Source organism: Cygnus atratus, chromosome 4 (assembly GCF_013377495.2).
Source record: "Cygnus atratus isolate AKBS03 ecotype Queensland, Australia chromosome 4, CAtr_DNAZoo_HiC_assembly, whole genome shotgun sequence".
NCBI lineage: Eukaryota > Metazoa > Chordata > Aves > Anseriformes > Anatidae > Cygnus > Cygnus atratus.
In genome coordinates, this window is record NC_066365.1 from 59,497,392 (window position 1) to 59,514,390 (window position 16,999).

Below are 16,999 nucleotides of genomic sequence, written 5' to 3' on the forward strand. Positions count from 1 at the left end.
GTTACATCCAGATTCCCTAGAATTCAAACACACTGCTGCACCATGCAGCCTAGCTACTCTTCAACACTGCACATAAAACCCCCATGGTGGGACCAGCTGATCCCTTTGTCCAAGGACAACCTGATCGGCCCATAGTTATCTAGCCACCACTGCATATTCTTGCTTCCTGTTTATTCTTGTCATTTAAAATCAAGACACTGGCAAGAAAGAAATCTATTCACATATATTTTTTTCAGAGAGACAGTTGTCTTCTCTTGGTGTACTAGCCATTCTCCTATTATACTGTTTCCAATAGAAGAGAGAGCTCAGAAGTGAGCTTATCTTATCTTATCTTCAATTAAGACACTTTTGAAGGCACAGTTCAGAGCATTTTGGAGAAAGAAAATGTTCCTTCATAATTTTCCATTGGAGAACTGCTGGTTAAGAGTTGAAAAATGAGCGTTCACTTTTGCAGATTAAAAAATTCAGATTATAGGATTATTGAAAAATAATTTAAAAAAAGAGGCTTAAACTTTCACTGACGAGAATCTTGCTATGAAGTCATTTCTATTGTCTAGAGGTGGCTTCAGACATCTATCATAAGAAATTACATGTGGATGTGCTTGTGATAATGTGAAGTTATAAAGTTGGCATTGAATTGAAACTTTATAGAATCACATCTATGTATGTATGCTGGACCTATACTATATTAAAAATATGACAAATACATCATTCTATGCTAACTGTATCTTTATGGGTTTTTGGTTTTGTTTTGTTTTGTTTTAACCTTTGAATCCCTTATAGTATTCACAACGAATTCAGCTTGATTTTAACACTTCCGCAGTGACTACTGCAAAGCTTATTAACTTTTATACTATAATGCAGTCAATGTATTTATAGTTCTTGAAAATGTCACATGGCAATGTTATGCCAGGGACAGCACATCTCAGAGACTCCTTAAGATGTCTGCATTGTTGTATTCTATTTGTAGAGGCATTTTTGTCAGCAGCAATGAAGAAACAGAGCTGCGGCTGCAGCTCTTTCAATAACATTCAAGCTTATAGTTGACCCGAGAGGCTCACATTATGACATCCATATTTAATTTAACAATAAATCATATTTTCATGGACTACAGTATTGTATTATAACCTCATTGCTTTATGTGCATGGGGATGCAGAAAAAGCAGGCTAGTATGTATCTACAACACAGACTAAATGGTTAGTTCATGAGAGCAAGGTCAAAGTGTACAGTGACAACAATATATAAAAGGTTTTATAACAGCTTTTAGAAGTCTGAGAAAAAAAGGACAAAAAAAAAAAAGCAGTCGAGAAGGGACTGAATTTAACTTAAGGTACATTTTTTAAAATCCTCTTAACTGTACCACCTTGCTTACTGTCAGTTTTAGTTCTGCTCTGCACTTCCCATGGCAGTCAGCGTTCTCTGTATCTCATTTTCTTTTCTGCTTCATTTAAGCATATTTAAGGAGAAAATTAACACCATCTGAATCTTAAGCTTTACCTGTTCCTTCCTCCTAGCGATAATTTCTTCTATTTGCCCTGCATTTTTTACCATTGACCTTCTAGCTAACTCCAAATTGAATGTTCATATGTTTTCTATTTTCTCCCTGCTCTAGTCCTGCTTATTCTCATTTATTCTTGTTCCTCATTTCTCTCTTATTTGTCTCTGCGTGTATCACATCACATCATCCTCAACTTCTTCACTTTCTGTTCATACTAACTTCAGCTCTCTTTCCAGTGCCTACTTCTTGCAGTCCTCTGCAATCTAACCTTCATTTAATTCATTCTTTCCTCCCCATCAGCATTATTATTAATCTTCTACCGGCCAGATTACAGAATAACTTCTTTGCTCTTCTCCGTCATCTGCCTCTGGCAACAGTTTACCCACTATTTACATTGCTCTCTTCCACGGACTTCATGAAATTCTATTATCCCTTTTAAAAGGTTCCACTTTTCCAAACTAAGTAGTTTCAATTACCTTTTTATTGGTAGCCTTGATCTTTGGTCTAGATGTCATCCTTAACATATATTACATAAAATTAAGGAAGAGCAACTGTAGTAAAAGGCATTTCACTACTCTGATCCATTTTCTCTTTATACATTTCATCCAGCCTTCCGTTCATCATCTCTTCATGCATTGTATCTAAATTAGATTTTCAGCTCCTTGGGGTAAGAAGACATCATTTTCATTTATCTGTAAAGCACCATGCATGCTTATGGCTCTGTAGAGATGCTAAATATGTATATCCACATTTATTAAAATATTGATGCTTTTATCTATTCACATAGTGCAGAGGCAACATGGCAGACGTTGTATCCATTTAAAAACTATTTTCTATCTATAACAGCTATAATGTGATATATTTACAGTAGCTCCATGCTGTTCACCCTCTGTTTCCTAGTTCATATTTATATTGCTCTTTCTGGTCTTATTTACTAACACTGCCCCAAAAATAAAAATCTCAGTTTTCTCTGACAGCATCAAAATCTTTTTTCTAAAGATAAAATGTAGGGGTAACATACAGTGGTTTTGTTGCTTATCCATACTGTGTGATCACATTCTTAGTGGGTGAAGGTTGTTGAATGAAGCCATGAAGTAAAGATAGCTCCTGCCCTTCAAAGTCTTGTAATTTAAATAGTCTTGATAGCCAAAATTTAGGCATTTTACACACCAGAATTCTTGCTACTTAGTTTGAGAGGCACTGAAGTATCTGATTTTTAGAGCACAAGAGTAGAGCTCTTTCAAAAGAGACACTCATTATCTGAGTAAGCATGTATTTGAGCGAACATTTATTCTAAAAGCTAGGATAATTTTTAATGCAAAAAAAAAAAAAAAGTGAAGACACATTAAAATACCTGTATTTTAATGCACAAGTGCAGTCACAGGCTGTAGATATACTCTCTTCTGTAGTCAAGCATATTAATTTCTTAGACAAAAGACAAAAAAGTAAGTAGACATGCCCAAATCCCACAGCAAAATCCACATAGGCCCCTGTCATGACCCAGAGCTCATTGCATGAATGAGCCTGTACTAATCGTTTTAAAAGTTAGCTCAAACATAAGGAATTATTGTAGAGTAGACACTGTATGCAGAGCAATTAAACTGTTCTGCTTCACATGACACTTAATAAATGGTTAAGCATTTAAGCATCAAATAATGTGAGCATCTCTGAGTATCCTGTTTTGCAAGATACCTGAACTGAAAACTTGAAATGGGTTGCTTATTTGTGGGTCAGTACATAGGGAGTGGCTTTAACAAACTGTTTACTCCAGCCTTCAGGAGGGAAGTTACATAGTGATAATGTGCATTTCTTCACAGAATGCCTTACAGATGATGGATTTCATATTTATAATATCTTTGTTTACAGAGACCTGTTTGAACTAGTGGCCCACAGAGCTTATTACTGGACAAACAGATAGACATCAATTCAACATAACATTAAAGCACCAATATAACTAAGCCTGTGTACAGTTGCACTGATTAGCCAGACCATACACATTTAAAAGCTTTGTTGGACTCACTGAATGACAAAGTAAGGCTCAATTTACCCAACCCTTGATGTCTCCCATATAGGCATCTACTTCAGAGCTAGTCTCCCCTCATTGCCTTCCTGGGCATGAAATGAACTGTGTAAATAAATGCACCTAGTTGTGATTCATCTTACCCACTTTAAATGTTTACCTCAGGATAAGACACTATAAATTGCAGAGGAACTAGATTTGGTAAATTAACCCCGTTTACATTGCATTGAACGGTAAAAATTGAATGTTTATTAATTTCTTGATCTTCTTCAGAGTAAGTCAAATACAGACATCTTGTGTAGAACTTGGTAAGTAAACAAAACAGGACCAATGGCTTGACTCATACACAAACCCTTGATAATCCACAGAGCTTAATTTTTACTCCTTGACAAAACTTCTCTCCAGATGTGGCTTGGGTCCAAATATGGCACAGCACAGGCACTGTTCTCCAAAGGCAGCTAGAATATGATCTGCCTGCTCTAATTAGAAGCAGACCCTACCAACTGGTTTCAGTGACAGAGAATGGCCCTTTGCATCTTCTACTTAGTTGAAGAAAATTAGTTAATTGGCATGGATGACAAGTCTAAGTAATGACTTTGAATGGAAAGGAGGAAGACAGAAAGGTATTTTTTTAAATGAACATTTGAATGAACGTAACGATAAAGAATATAAATACAGCAAAAGTAAAAGAGAAGCAAAATGAAGGTGTAAGAATGACTACAAAAAAGCTATTAAATAAGAATATGACATTCATGATTGTGATCACATTGGACAAATATGACAGGGAGACTACCTGTTATCTAAACAAATGGGCATTTTAAAATACACTTCACATGATACATAGAGAGATGACCCACTCCCTGTGAGTTAGCTCAGAGAATCAGAGAATACTTCCAACCAGAAGGAAGGTAGGGATGGAATTTCCGGAAATTTTCAAAACTGTATCAACTTTATTTCTATCAAAGTGAATAGTACAGTGTCTTAAAAAAAAAAAAAAGAGCCATGCTGGTGCTGAACACTGTTGGCCATCCTGATGTATAGGCAGAAGCTGAGCTATAAAGACTTAATGGTCCTATACAGGAATGAATTATTACATGGACCTCATTCTATATGGGACAGACCTCATTCTATATGGGAGATTGTATTCTGTAAGGATATTGTGAGATATAATGGTCAGTTTTTCAGGTGCACTCAATTTTACATCCTTCACAATGAGAAGTATGTAATAAGCAGTTCTGAAGATCAATGTGGTTGCTTTATTCAATGAAGAACTATGGTCCTACAAAACCGAGTTTATAAATAATGTATGTATGGAGTACCTTTTCATCTGTTTCCATCCCAAAATGGGGAAGCAGGATTAAAAATACATGCTCTCCTTTCAGCTAAACATTTTTTTTTTAAACCAGATAATTTTACTCAAATTTACAAGAGTTTAAGCTTCAAGAATCGTTGGTCATTGCTGAATGCAAATAAGCACAAAGGAAAAATATATTAAGTTAGCACAATTGATCTTTCATCATTTTAAATGGTACCTTATAAAATTTCCTGTAAATTCAGCCTGAAATACTCCCATCATTGACTGTCATCAAGTAGAGCAGGGTCACTTTGGGAAAACCCATTCTCAGTGATGTAAATTACAGGGATATTATATGTATCCTAGAACAAGAGAGCAGAAGTTTTATTCAGAACAGATGTAAGAAAGTCCATAAAATCAGATGCATTACCCTCTATCTTTTCTAAGCTACAAACTAAAACTAGTTTTCATCAAATTGCACTGACCCTATTAACTTAATTTTCCATGAGCTGACCTTTTATGACTAACAATGGAAAAGCAAAACTGTGCAAATATCCATGAAGACAGTGAAATGACTTATTTTAATGAGAAGACTAAAATATCTTTCCTGCATTAGCATCTGCTTATTGTCACTGCTCCTTAACCCCTTGGTACTGGCAGTCACCGCACGTCCCATTGCCAGGAGTAGATGCATGCCAGGAATGCCTTACTGCTGGAATCACAAAGATCATTTCTGGAGTTCAAAAGATGATATAACACTGGTGTATCATTTCAAATTGTAAAAGAGCTATCAAGTACAAAGGCAATAGGAAAACACTAAGGCTCCTACTCTTAATAGATAGCATGCAAAAATTAAATTAAGAATCCCAAGGTGACTCGTCTATTTATATATTGTCCAATGTCTTATGCCATCCAGATGGGCTCCTCAAAAAAACAAATCACTCATATTACTCATTGGATTCTCAGAAACCTCGTTGGCCAGCTAACAGTGGTTAAATAGTCCTGTGAGCCTTATGTCATACCTTGATATAATACAGAAGTCAGTGTAAACCCCATGGTACTACAGCCAGCCACAAACTCCCAGTTGCAACAGGCCAAGAAGGACCCATTGTTTGTTCAGCCTCACAGACCATTGAGATACTTAGCTTCTTGTCTGTATTTCCTGATCTTAAGTGAAATAGTTCAGAGCAAAGAAGTCAGCAGTATTCATGACCATCATTTTTAACTCTTTACTGAATTCCAGAAGCCTTGATGATTAGTTCAAAAAAGTGAATGTGTTGCTGAAATACTGAACTTCTTGATGTCTGGATATTCACCATCAGTAAATACTGTTCTGATAAACCTATCTAGGGTAAAGGATAGCTGCCATGTAAGCTCTGGTGCCAGGTTTTGTTGTAGCTGGGGCTATGCCCTTTTCACAACCATCTACACCAACAACATAAGGCTTATTAACAGTCATCCACAGATTCACTCAGTCTTCAAATGCTCTGCAGCAATATTTTGCATGAATATCAAAAGTCTCAATGATCTTTTCAGATCTCCAGCCCCTTTATCTTCTAAAGACTGAGGTAAGTCAAAGTGATACAGTAAGCAGGATGCCATTTGCCAAGTTATTAATGATTTTGTTGATGTAATTGACTCCCAAAAACATTGAAAGGAATATGAACGGGTTAACTTACTAAATTTATTACATTTTTACATGAAGATACCTCACTGCACATTTTTCTCTGTTATGAGATGCAAATATTCTCTCTCAACTGCATGCTGACTACTGTTACAAGACCCCAGAGTTGGCAAAAATGCTCAGCACACAACATCTTCCATTCAGGCACATAAAATAAAATGAGGATGCAAATTTTCAAAGTAGATCAGTGGACAGCAGCTCCTCAGGAGAAACATAATTCTGATGGGTGCTGGTCACATGGAAATATAATCCTTTCATTAAAATGCCTGAATGGCAGCCCAACTGCTTGTACAAGACCAAAATGCATTGGAAAAATCCTGACACTTCAGAGTATGATAGGTAGATTTGTTCCAATGAAAGTATTTCTCTCCTTGAGAACTGTATCTTTAAAAAGTTTAGTGTCACATTCAGCGAGGTAACCAAGCTGATCTTTTATGATTTGAATTTGGTTAGTTGGGTAAACTGCTTCCTCTAGGCTGTTCTGTTTTCTATTGCTCTCCATGCCTACATCAAGACAAAGATACTGTCAATGCACTAAGTACTTTGCAGTGGTGTGAATTTAATCATTCCCTCATTCGATGGGGCATCCTACCAGATCTACATGAAATTTATGGCTTTTCATGGGACTCTGGTAGATTTTAGGTGTTTAGGGCACTGGTTTATTTAGCTACCAACTTGAACGGCTTTGCAATATTTTATCCAAGCAACCAACTCTCTTCCTTTTACACCACCGTTATGCAGACAGTTCAGTCCCTCTGGTTCTAAGAAGGAATTAGCTCACCTTTCTAAAATCTCATGACTTCCAACCTTTCTTGTCCCCCGTTGATAAGACAGAGTTCAGCTACAATTTCTTGGATACACTGTTAATGGCGACCAGCACTGGGGATGCATTTCTAGAGGCTTAAAAGGAATCCACCTTCTGTTCAGATTTAGCAGCGGCTGACATGAATATGTTTCCTAAAGGACTATTTTTACGCTGCTGAGTTCACTGCAAGTTTAAATATCAAAATACCTTAAGCTCTCATATAAGCATTTTTAATTTTGCTTAAATCCAAACACAGCTATATTGCTTTTAAGCCTTTTGAAAACACTAGATGTAGCAAAACACATCATAAGCTCTGGTTCAAAGAGTATCAATTAGCCTGCTCTTTTACTAGAACTATCTGGTTTAGTGAGGTAATTGGAAAAGGCCAACAGAGGCCTTGAAGTATTATTTGTTAAGCTAAGAGGCTCCAGCCAGGAATAGGTCTCCATCATGCCAGTGGAATTTAGAATCAGACAGCCTTTGCTTCAGAGACTTGGGCTAAATATACCAAAGTGTTTAAGAACCTTAGAAACCTAAAATTCATTGAGGGTTTGTGGGTCAGCTGCTTAGGAAATGTCTATCCCAAGGAGTTGCTGTATTGAAAACCAAAACTGAAAAAGGTCTAAAAAAGTTGAGAACTCAGCAGAAAGGAGGAGGAAGAAAGGAAAACTAAGCTGCACAAGTTAACAAAATGTAGGCTTAGGAGATTACATACGGTTTGTATTATTATTATCAGTGTGTGAACCAGATATTTTTTTAATTCAAATGAGGAAATTGGTTGAGTAATAAATAAGTCTGTACTGTATTGTACTATACATTCCCAGCAGTGTGTAGGTCCAGCTTTGTGTGTATTGATATTAGACTTCAAATTATCCTAATTGCAAATGACTGATCTTAAGGATTTGTGTCAAACGGCTTTTTTTAATGCAACATTTACTGCAGCAATCAATTATGAACCCCATATATAGAAAGTGCCTTCCTGTAAACAAACAGGTGCAAACACATGCCTTAGCACAGCAAGACTCAATAAGTTTGTTTACAAAGTAATTCACAATAAATCTCACAGGTGGTTTGCTTTTTCTTCCAAGCACAGCACCAAGAAAACACATTAAATTCTGAGGAGGTACATGCATGTGCCTGAGAATGCACCCACATAAAAAGGGGAATGATTATATCAGAATTGTAATTTTTGAGAAGAATATTCTTGCAATTTGCAACCCATTAGGTGCAAATACAGTTTGTTTCTGTTACATTTGAACAGTGCCCCATTTAAATTCAGAGAGACTGGGTGTGTGTTAACTGTTGCTGGTGGGACTACAAGTTTTACTACATAACCACAATCTAGGACAAACAATTCTTCACTAGTATATAATTATACCATGTTGAGAGTAATGCTCAACTAGAAGACAATATTTTTTCTTATTCTAATTTTCAAATTATAAATTGCTTAGTAAAATTTATAACATTTAAGCTCAACCAGCTACCATTCATTCTTTACATTTCAATTAAACACCAGTATTGGAAAAGATTTATCCTTTGTGTTAGGGAAGAAAGAGAGAGAGAGAGAAGGATATCTAACTGCATCCCTGAAAAATATAAATGTCAATTCAAAATTCCAGATTGTGCCATACCTTCCAGAGTAGCCTGGTTTAGTGTTTATGGCTGTATCTGTGGGTTAGCTAAAAGTAGAAATAACAGCAGAAAACTATCCTCCAGGAAAATGTGTAGATAAGGGGTTTTTTTTTGGAGACACCCCGAACTTCTGGTATTACAGACATGTAGGAGCATTTTGTCATGGGAAACTGAAGGATTCTTCTTTTCTCCTTTCTATCATCTTTCTCTCACCATCCTGATTCCCTGCCTTAATGCTGAAGTGAGGCAAAACATCAAACTCTCCCAGACCTAATAGCCCCATGCCTGTTGTTTCTGTCTTCCTCCACATCTGCACCTAGTATTTAGCAGCTAACCTCTTCTGCTCGGGGCAGCTTCTAGGGCACAAATAATCATGCAAAAATACTTCAAAACCCTATTTTGATCCTGACGTGTTTTAAGAACAAGACACCTACAGCACTGCTGCTTTAAAATACCCCACCCCCACCGAGCTGGAAACAGAATTGTTTTAAAGGTTTTCAAATGTCCTCTGTTTTAGGTGTGAAATTGGTAGTGAATCTCTTGGTGTGAATGATTTCATTTGAAAGGACATTGCTCTAAGCTTTCTAATTCTTCACATGCTCTTTGTAAAAATGTTTATATAGAAGATGATGGCCTTTCCGTGCTAGGCAGTTACAATTGCTTCAACAGATCACTGCACAAGAGAAGTGAACTCCTGCCTAATGAAAGCTGGCCTACTTGGAGTTCCTCCAATGCCCTTTCGCTAAATGTAAAGTTCATAATATTAATCAGGCAACTGCTTATACTGGGAATCGAGTGAACATTTTCTGAAATTATAGCCGAGTTTTGTCAAAATGTTAGCTTTCCTTACCAAATGTCTGCTATCTTCCACTCTGATGACTGAAAAACAAAGCCTGTTCAGTGGGCAGCTCTGTGGCATTGTATGGAGCCTGCAGCACTAGCTGAAGGAATATCAGTACAGGAAGAAACCACAAGGACCCAGCCAAATTTAAATTCAATGTGCCACAAAAAACATTCTGAGGGAAGGACAAGCTGTGCTAGTAAAAGTGGGCCGCATATTGTAAATTTTGGTGGCAAAGGGAAGGCTTCCGTTCAAGCCTCTACGGGATGCTGGCACAGTTTTTGCAGTCATGCTCGGCAGGGGAAAATGGCTTGGTTGGTCTGTTTACAGCAGATCCACCAGCCCCCCCTTCCTGAATTCTTGAAACAAAGGCTCCTTTGCTCTCTGGTGAAAAATATAATCTGCAGAGGACAGACTGCTGCCTATTGAACAGCCAAGCTCTCCATGACCAAATCCTGCAGAAAAATATTGCTTCTGCTTCTTAGTACAGATCAGAATAACCAAGAGCATTTTCTCTGAAGCCTTCCATTTTTGCAGTCTTCAAACCAGTAGAAGAAAAGAATTACCAAGGCAAACACGGCCCCAGAAGTGCAAAGGTATATATCTTCTTGGTAGAACTGAGATTCAGAGTAGGAGATGGAGCTGAGATTCAGAGGTTCATCCAAATCTGCTTTGCATGTTTTCCTCAGAATGTTATCCTCCCAGCATACAGGAGACCTCAGCCAACTGCTTTGATTCTCCCATTCTTTCTGGTTCAGCTTCAGTTGCTTTTATACTTCACAATTCTCTTTATTCCATCTTTTTTTCCATTCCCTATTTTCTGCAGGGAATGCTGCCATTTCCTTTTTTTTTTTTTTTCCTAGTAAGTCACCTTCATCTTTCCCCCAGTCTATACCAACAGAATTAAATAAAGAAATCAGATGTGCAACAAATTTTATACCTGACATCTAGCAATCTGGCCAGCTTTTTTTATGTGCTGTATCCCTTTACACTTATACTTTTATATTATCTGCTGAGGTTGTGAAAACTCTTCTCCTCAGAGCAGGAGCTGTCTTGTGTTTGTCACAGACATAGTTCCTAGCTGAGTCTGAAGAATCCCCTTTAATTCTCTAAAGTAAATAAATAAATAAAAATCTGGGAAAAAAAAATGCCCCTCTTAGTGTAAAACAGTCAACATGAAGTTCAGTACATCAGAGTATACTGATAAGCTATCTAAATGTATTTGCCAAATAAGAGATTTGTCTGTTGTAAGCCATCCAAAAATATCCTAGTGGCTAGGATTCCTGTGACTAAAAACATTCTGATGAAGCAAAATGATTTAAAGTTACAATTAAACTGAAGTAAGCAAAAATACATAGGAAACATAACACTAATCCTATCCCAAAAGATTGTGCTATCCAAAGGGATCTAGAATATTAATTAGTAAGTTGTTGCAAACCTATAAAAAATCATCCCATAATTACTCTGAAAAAAGTTGCAATTTCAAAGCTACACTGCAGAATAGCATACTGGATTAATTATGCCAGACTGCAGCAATAACCTTGAATTAAAGCTGCAACCTTCTATTTTTAAGAAACAATTGCCTTTCTGGTTGATGAAACCTGTCGTCCCATCAGGTAACAGACGTGACCAGGAAAGAGAAAAGCGATAATGAGTCAATCCAAGCTGTTTGATACATTTCAAATCTTCCTCCCACAGAGTGTAGCTGCCACAAGCTACATCACCAGTCTGGTTCTTGAAAACTCGATCTCCTCCCTGATGGGTGAATGTGTCCCAGACATTAGGGCCCTTTCCATCTGCATTCCAGCCTTCTGCTTGAAAAACAAAACTTGGTTGTTACACTTTTGACATCAAAAAACATATGTTGAATGTAAATATTTACCACAAAGTAGGCACAAAAACCTCAAAATCCTAAGAGCAAATCAAGCAGTATCTCTCTCCCCATGTCATTTAAAGTAACTAGGAACTTTCAAGCATTGGTATATACATTTGCATTACGTTTTGCATTTATTCATATTTTTGCTTGCTGCTAATTATTTGAAAATCCTGTTTCAAAAAGCACGAGTTCTTACACACTTCATACTTCCTTAGCCAAAAATCAGATGTTTGCAACTCTGGAGATATTACAGGTTTTCACAAAGGGCATTTTCTAATGCAGCTTCCATCCATAAATGTAAAAGATCAGTCCATATCAAAGAAAGCCTTTAGGGTATGAGAAATATATCCAGCAAATCGGCACTTATGGCTTTCTAGATGTCCTTTGAAAATCCTGACAGTCTGTTAAAAAGAAAGGAATGCCATTATGAGCCATGGCCCTAGGCATATACAAGCTGAATTAATAACACAGCTCTGCAAAACTTCTGCTTTTTGCTTAGCCAAACGTTCACAGAAATGAATTTTAAATGTTCAAAATCCCTGCACCATTTTCTTCACTCTCATAGTTTTGGGAAATTTCTTTACAATCCCAAAATCGAGAGAGTGAGATTATGTTTAAAATATTCAAAATTTAGATGTTGTTTGAGATTACACATCATTAACATTACATAGTACTTAAGCCAAATAAATGCACCTTCCTTCCTGACAAGCTTCTTTGTCTTTCCAGAGCAATGCTGTAACGGAGGCAAACATTTTATTTTTAATGTGGAGAGCTCTGTAAACCTACACTCCTGCAAAGTGTGATTTTATCATAAAATTCCAAATAACCCCAAAATGACCAACATCATTTACCAGCAAGATTTTTCAGAGCTCCAGTGAATGCACTGTTCCAGGGTTACTCTCTGAAAACTAAAATGACATTGTGTGTTAAAATCATGTATAAATTAAATATCAGTTGGGTTGTAAGATTAATAACTATATAATAGCTACATATCAATCCTCAATAAAAGTGTTTTAATAATCAATTAGTATCATAGAAATTAGAGATGGAGAAGAACTATTAGGAGGTCATTGAGTCCATCCCCTGCCAACGCAAGATTGCTCCCTTAAGTATATTCAGTACTTAATACACATCTGTCTTATTAAATCTAAGTTTAATGCAAGGTTAAGCATATTGAAGACACTTAATTTAAAGCATTACTAAAATTTGTAATATCACTTCTATAACCTAGCTTTTCAAAGATCATTGTCACATTTCATGTTCTTTACAGAATTTTATTGCAGCACACGAACACCAATACATCTACATTTGGTTGGTCAGTAAATTAAACTCTTATGTGGGACAACCTTCAAAGTAGGTCAAATTTTAGATCCAGACAGTTTGAGTTTCTCTTAATCTCAGATTTTATCACAGACTTTGCGCTCTGCCTGTATGGTCTTCAGAAAAATACAGTACTAAGAATTTTCTCTATCCTGCTTTTGATTTCAAATATGCCTGCAAAAATAAATATTCATTTCAGAGGAGTGCATGAAATAACAAACAATAATAATTCTTTGGTGGTACATAGAATGTGGAAGCCTTTAAGAGCAGGCTTCCTGCACCACATCGATATGGTACAGCTCCTTTTCACCACAGTGGGGGTAAAGGGAAGCCAAAAGCTGCCAGAATGGGCAGCTAAGACACCTTCATTTAAGAATCAGAAGCTAGTACAGATGCTGCACCATTGCTTTTTGTGTCTGCCTTCCTCCAGCAAGGGAGGTGAGAGGGAGGGGGAGAAGCATTTGATTTTCAGCACTCTGACAGTACTTCTTTGGTGGTCATTAGCCATTATAAAGCCGATGGTGGCTGTGGCAAACAGACCCACTTTCAAGCATTCCTCATCTTGTTCAGAGAGCCTCTCTGTACCATGTGGAGTACCTGAGCTAGCTAAATAAAGTGTAGGAAGCAATCTAGCCAAGGCAACAGAGAGCTCCACATACACTAAAGTATCCTGCTGAGCCACAATTAGCCTGCACAGAGCTCTGCTCTGCTTCAGCTAGCTTCAATGAACTGAGCCTGCTGCACCTCTAAGCTTGTTCAGAAACCTCTACGCTACACAGAAGTTCATAGTGGAGACATACCCTGAGTTTTAGCAAGCTTCAGGGCCAGGAAAAAACAGCAATGAGGAACTGATTTTACATTTCAAACACACAGGTGAGGTTTAGCTATCAAATCCTTACATAGTACAATAACATGCCATCAAGTAATTAATCTAATGATGAACATGATGAAAGGTGATGCATATTCCCCATTCTCTGCAATTATTACAATAGAATAAGATAGGATTATTTTCCTTTTAAGTGGAGCTAATGAATTGGGGCTATTACTGATCAGACTATTTTAGTTTTCACCTGCTTTCCAAGTTAGGTTTTCTTCTAACTCAGCTGTGCTTTTACCTTTCAGAGTGAAGTTTTCCTGGCCTGGTCTCTGCCAGGTAAAATTTTGTTTGAATTAATGTAGCTCGTATGTAGGCATATGAAAGAAGTGAAGAAAACCACTTTTACCATTACAAGAATTTTTAGCAACTTTTCCCTCTCTTTCAAAGAAAAAAAAAATCAAGCAGAGAGTTGAAATTTAGCATAGAAATGGCCCTCAGTAAGAAGAAGTGCCTTTGAGTGTTCTGGTGCAAATTGATTTTGATTTGACTGAGTCATGAACCTCCGAAATCTGCACTTTGAGCATGCAGAGTACAATTGGTATGATTTTTTAGCACTTTGAAATATACAGAGTGAAGAAGGTTGTGCTGTGCATAAATACATAGCTGACTAAAAAAAAAAAAAAAAGTAGCCTGTCAGCTCTTGCCTCATCTACTGTGTATCTTGTGACATGTGCAGCAACTAGGTTTGGAGTCTACAAGAACTATTGCTTCAATCGTGCTGCCTTTAAGTCAGAAGCTGCATAGCTTCCACAGCTTTCAGGAGGAGGAATTCCCTGTTGAGTTTCTTACTTCTGTGGGAAAAGGGTCATTTGAGCAATGTCTAGACCACATTATAGATTTTTTTTAACGTTTCTCCCACTCAGAGGCCTTAGGAAAGCTCATTAAAAATACATTAAGAGAACATTAAAGTTGCACATCTAGCCACTCAAAAGGCAGGAAATTATAATGTCATCTGTATGCACACACAATTCACATTTTAAGAATAAGTTAGCAGAGCTCTGCGCATTGCAGGACTCGAGTTAGGATCTGGCCCAGAATATCGATTCCCGGGGACAAGCGAGCTGTTCAGGCTATTAGGTGAAACGAGCAGAGCTCGTTAAAAGGTTCGAGGCATGGGCAAGTATTCTGGCTTTCAGCAATAACCAAGAACTAAAGGCTACATCCTCAAAGACAATTTTAGATCTACAACTCCCATTTAGGCACTGAAATCAATGGGAGCTAAGTGCCTGTACGCTGCAGGGTATAATATGAGAAAATCAGATCTATATGTATTTTAGAGGTCTCTAAACACACATTTATGAAGAGAGAAAGGTTGGGGGTTTACAGCTGTCAGTGTCCCTGTATCTTACAGGTTTGCATTCCCTACTCTGCCACATAGTTTCTTACCATCCTGGGCAAACTACTTTACCAGTGCCACCATTTAGTGTGGAACATGGCACGTGCATGGGGGGGTCTCCCACTGTTAACCTCCCAGTTCACTGTTTTTCATATTCCTTGAAGATGAATTCCTCCCTGAGGACCCCCATGAGTACCAATGTCTGATGAAATAGTTCTCCCATCCGTGCTCTTTTGGAACAGCCAATAGTAACCTACCTAAAGTAGCTCTAGAGAAAGGAAATAAGAGCTAGTGGGAAAATGACTTATTTCTGCCCCTCTCCCCCCCAATAGCTAGTGGTGGAGGTTCCTCCTCCATTTCCATTACTTAACCATATTTCTGAGATCTGAATCACCTTTTACCCTCCTCTTACTGCTCAGGCCAGAAGTGTTTAAGCAGAAGTGCTACATGCATTTGCATCAGAGGCAGCATCCAGGCAGTGAGGCAAAGATCAAACACTCTCCTTCCTGGATCCTGACTTCCTGCTCACTTGAAACTTCTTTAACACTTTGGCAGCTAAAAATTGACACCTTCAATTTGATATGCCTCTGTAGCTGCACCCCAAGCAAATCCAGCTGGAAAAGCAATATCCTCTAGCACCAGCTGCAGAGGACAGGCGAGTACACAGCATTATGCGATGCTATGGAGATGTGGGCTTCGTTTGCAGACAACAGTTTCTGGCTCGATCACTCTTCCACTTGTTACAAGCAGATTCTATATTGAGGACAAAAATAAACCCTGTGCAGCTTCACAGGCTGAAGGGTAAGCCGTGCACTTTGCATATCTCCGGATTAAAGCAGAGAGGTTCAGTTAGCTAACAGTGAAAGCAAAAAAGGCAGCAGTGGAAAAGCCTACAGTGGTCACGGTAAAAGGGCTCCACCTAGTCTGCAGCATTGGCACACAGAGCAGGTTCCCATTCCCCTTCACCTCCCCCTCGTATCCCACTCCCCAGCCAAAGGACTTCGGGGACCCTCTAGTCAACATCACTCCTTCAGTGACCAGGCAAAGAATCCTTTCCACTCCTTGCTAGCTTCAAAAAGCAGCAGTGCCTCTGCATTTCTGGCATCAAATGTGTATTTTTTCTCTCCCCATACCAAAACAATTGGCCTGTCCATGCTGTAGTGGATGAGAAAGGACGTTTTAGCCATTGTATGCTTAGCAATGGAAATCAATGAGTAGAAGAGTCAGTTTTATGTGGGAGTACAGGCAGAAGATCTTTCTCCTTCTTTAAAGTCCCATGGATGCTCTTTTTTTTCTTCTAGAGCAGCAACGACAACCACATGTGCCAGGATCAGCATCTGCAGAGCAGCCCTCAGGTGTCTACCTCTACCTTCTGCCAGCGCTGTTACTGCTCCCCTGCCAGCAGGCAGAGAGGGAAGCAGCAGCAGGAGGACCAGCCTGGGTAAGACTGTAACTAGTGGGATGGGCTGAAAGTAGTTTACTGTCCCTTTCCAGAAAGCTGCAATACCTGGCATACTAGATGGCACTACTGCAAATTTATTTATTTATTTTTGAGTTAGACGTTTTTCTCCCATTTATTACACTACCAAAGCTATACTGCTTTTGCCAAGGTCAGTATCTGCACTTATTGGACTGCTAGGCAATAATGTCTGACAACTAATATTTTTTTTGTTTACTTCTGTTTCACCCTTTTGATTTTGAAACCTTTCCAGGTGAAGACCTACTCCTACAAAGTGTTATACTTGCATGTAATACTTTCTTTTACAAGGAAAACAAGAAAAACCTTAAGATACACAGAAAAGCCACTAATACAGC

General features: G+C 38.0%; 1 protein-coding gene across 1 annotated transcript; it reads right to left on the reverse strand.

The window, feature by feature from the left end:
- Positions 1-6,155: 6,155 nt before the first annotated feature.
- On the reverse strand, positions 6,156-16,371 carry LOC118247888 (cytosolic beta-glucosidase-like). The gene is given in 6 exon segments (XM_050710588.1): positions 6,156-6,364; positions 6,367-6,407; positions 6,409-6,451; positions 11,353-11,586; positions 15,754-15,826; positions 16,318-16,371. Coding segments are annotated over 6 exon segments (654 nt in total).
- Between the last annotated feature and the right edge of the window lie 628 nt (positions 16,372-16,999).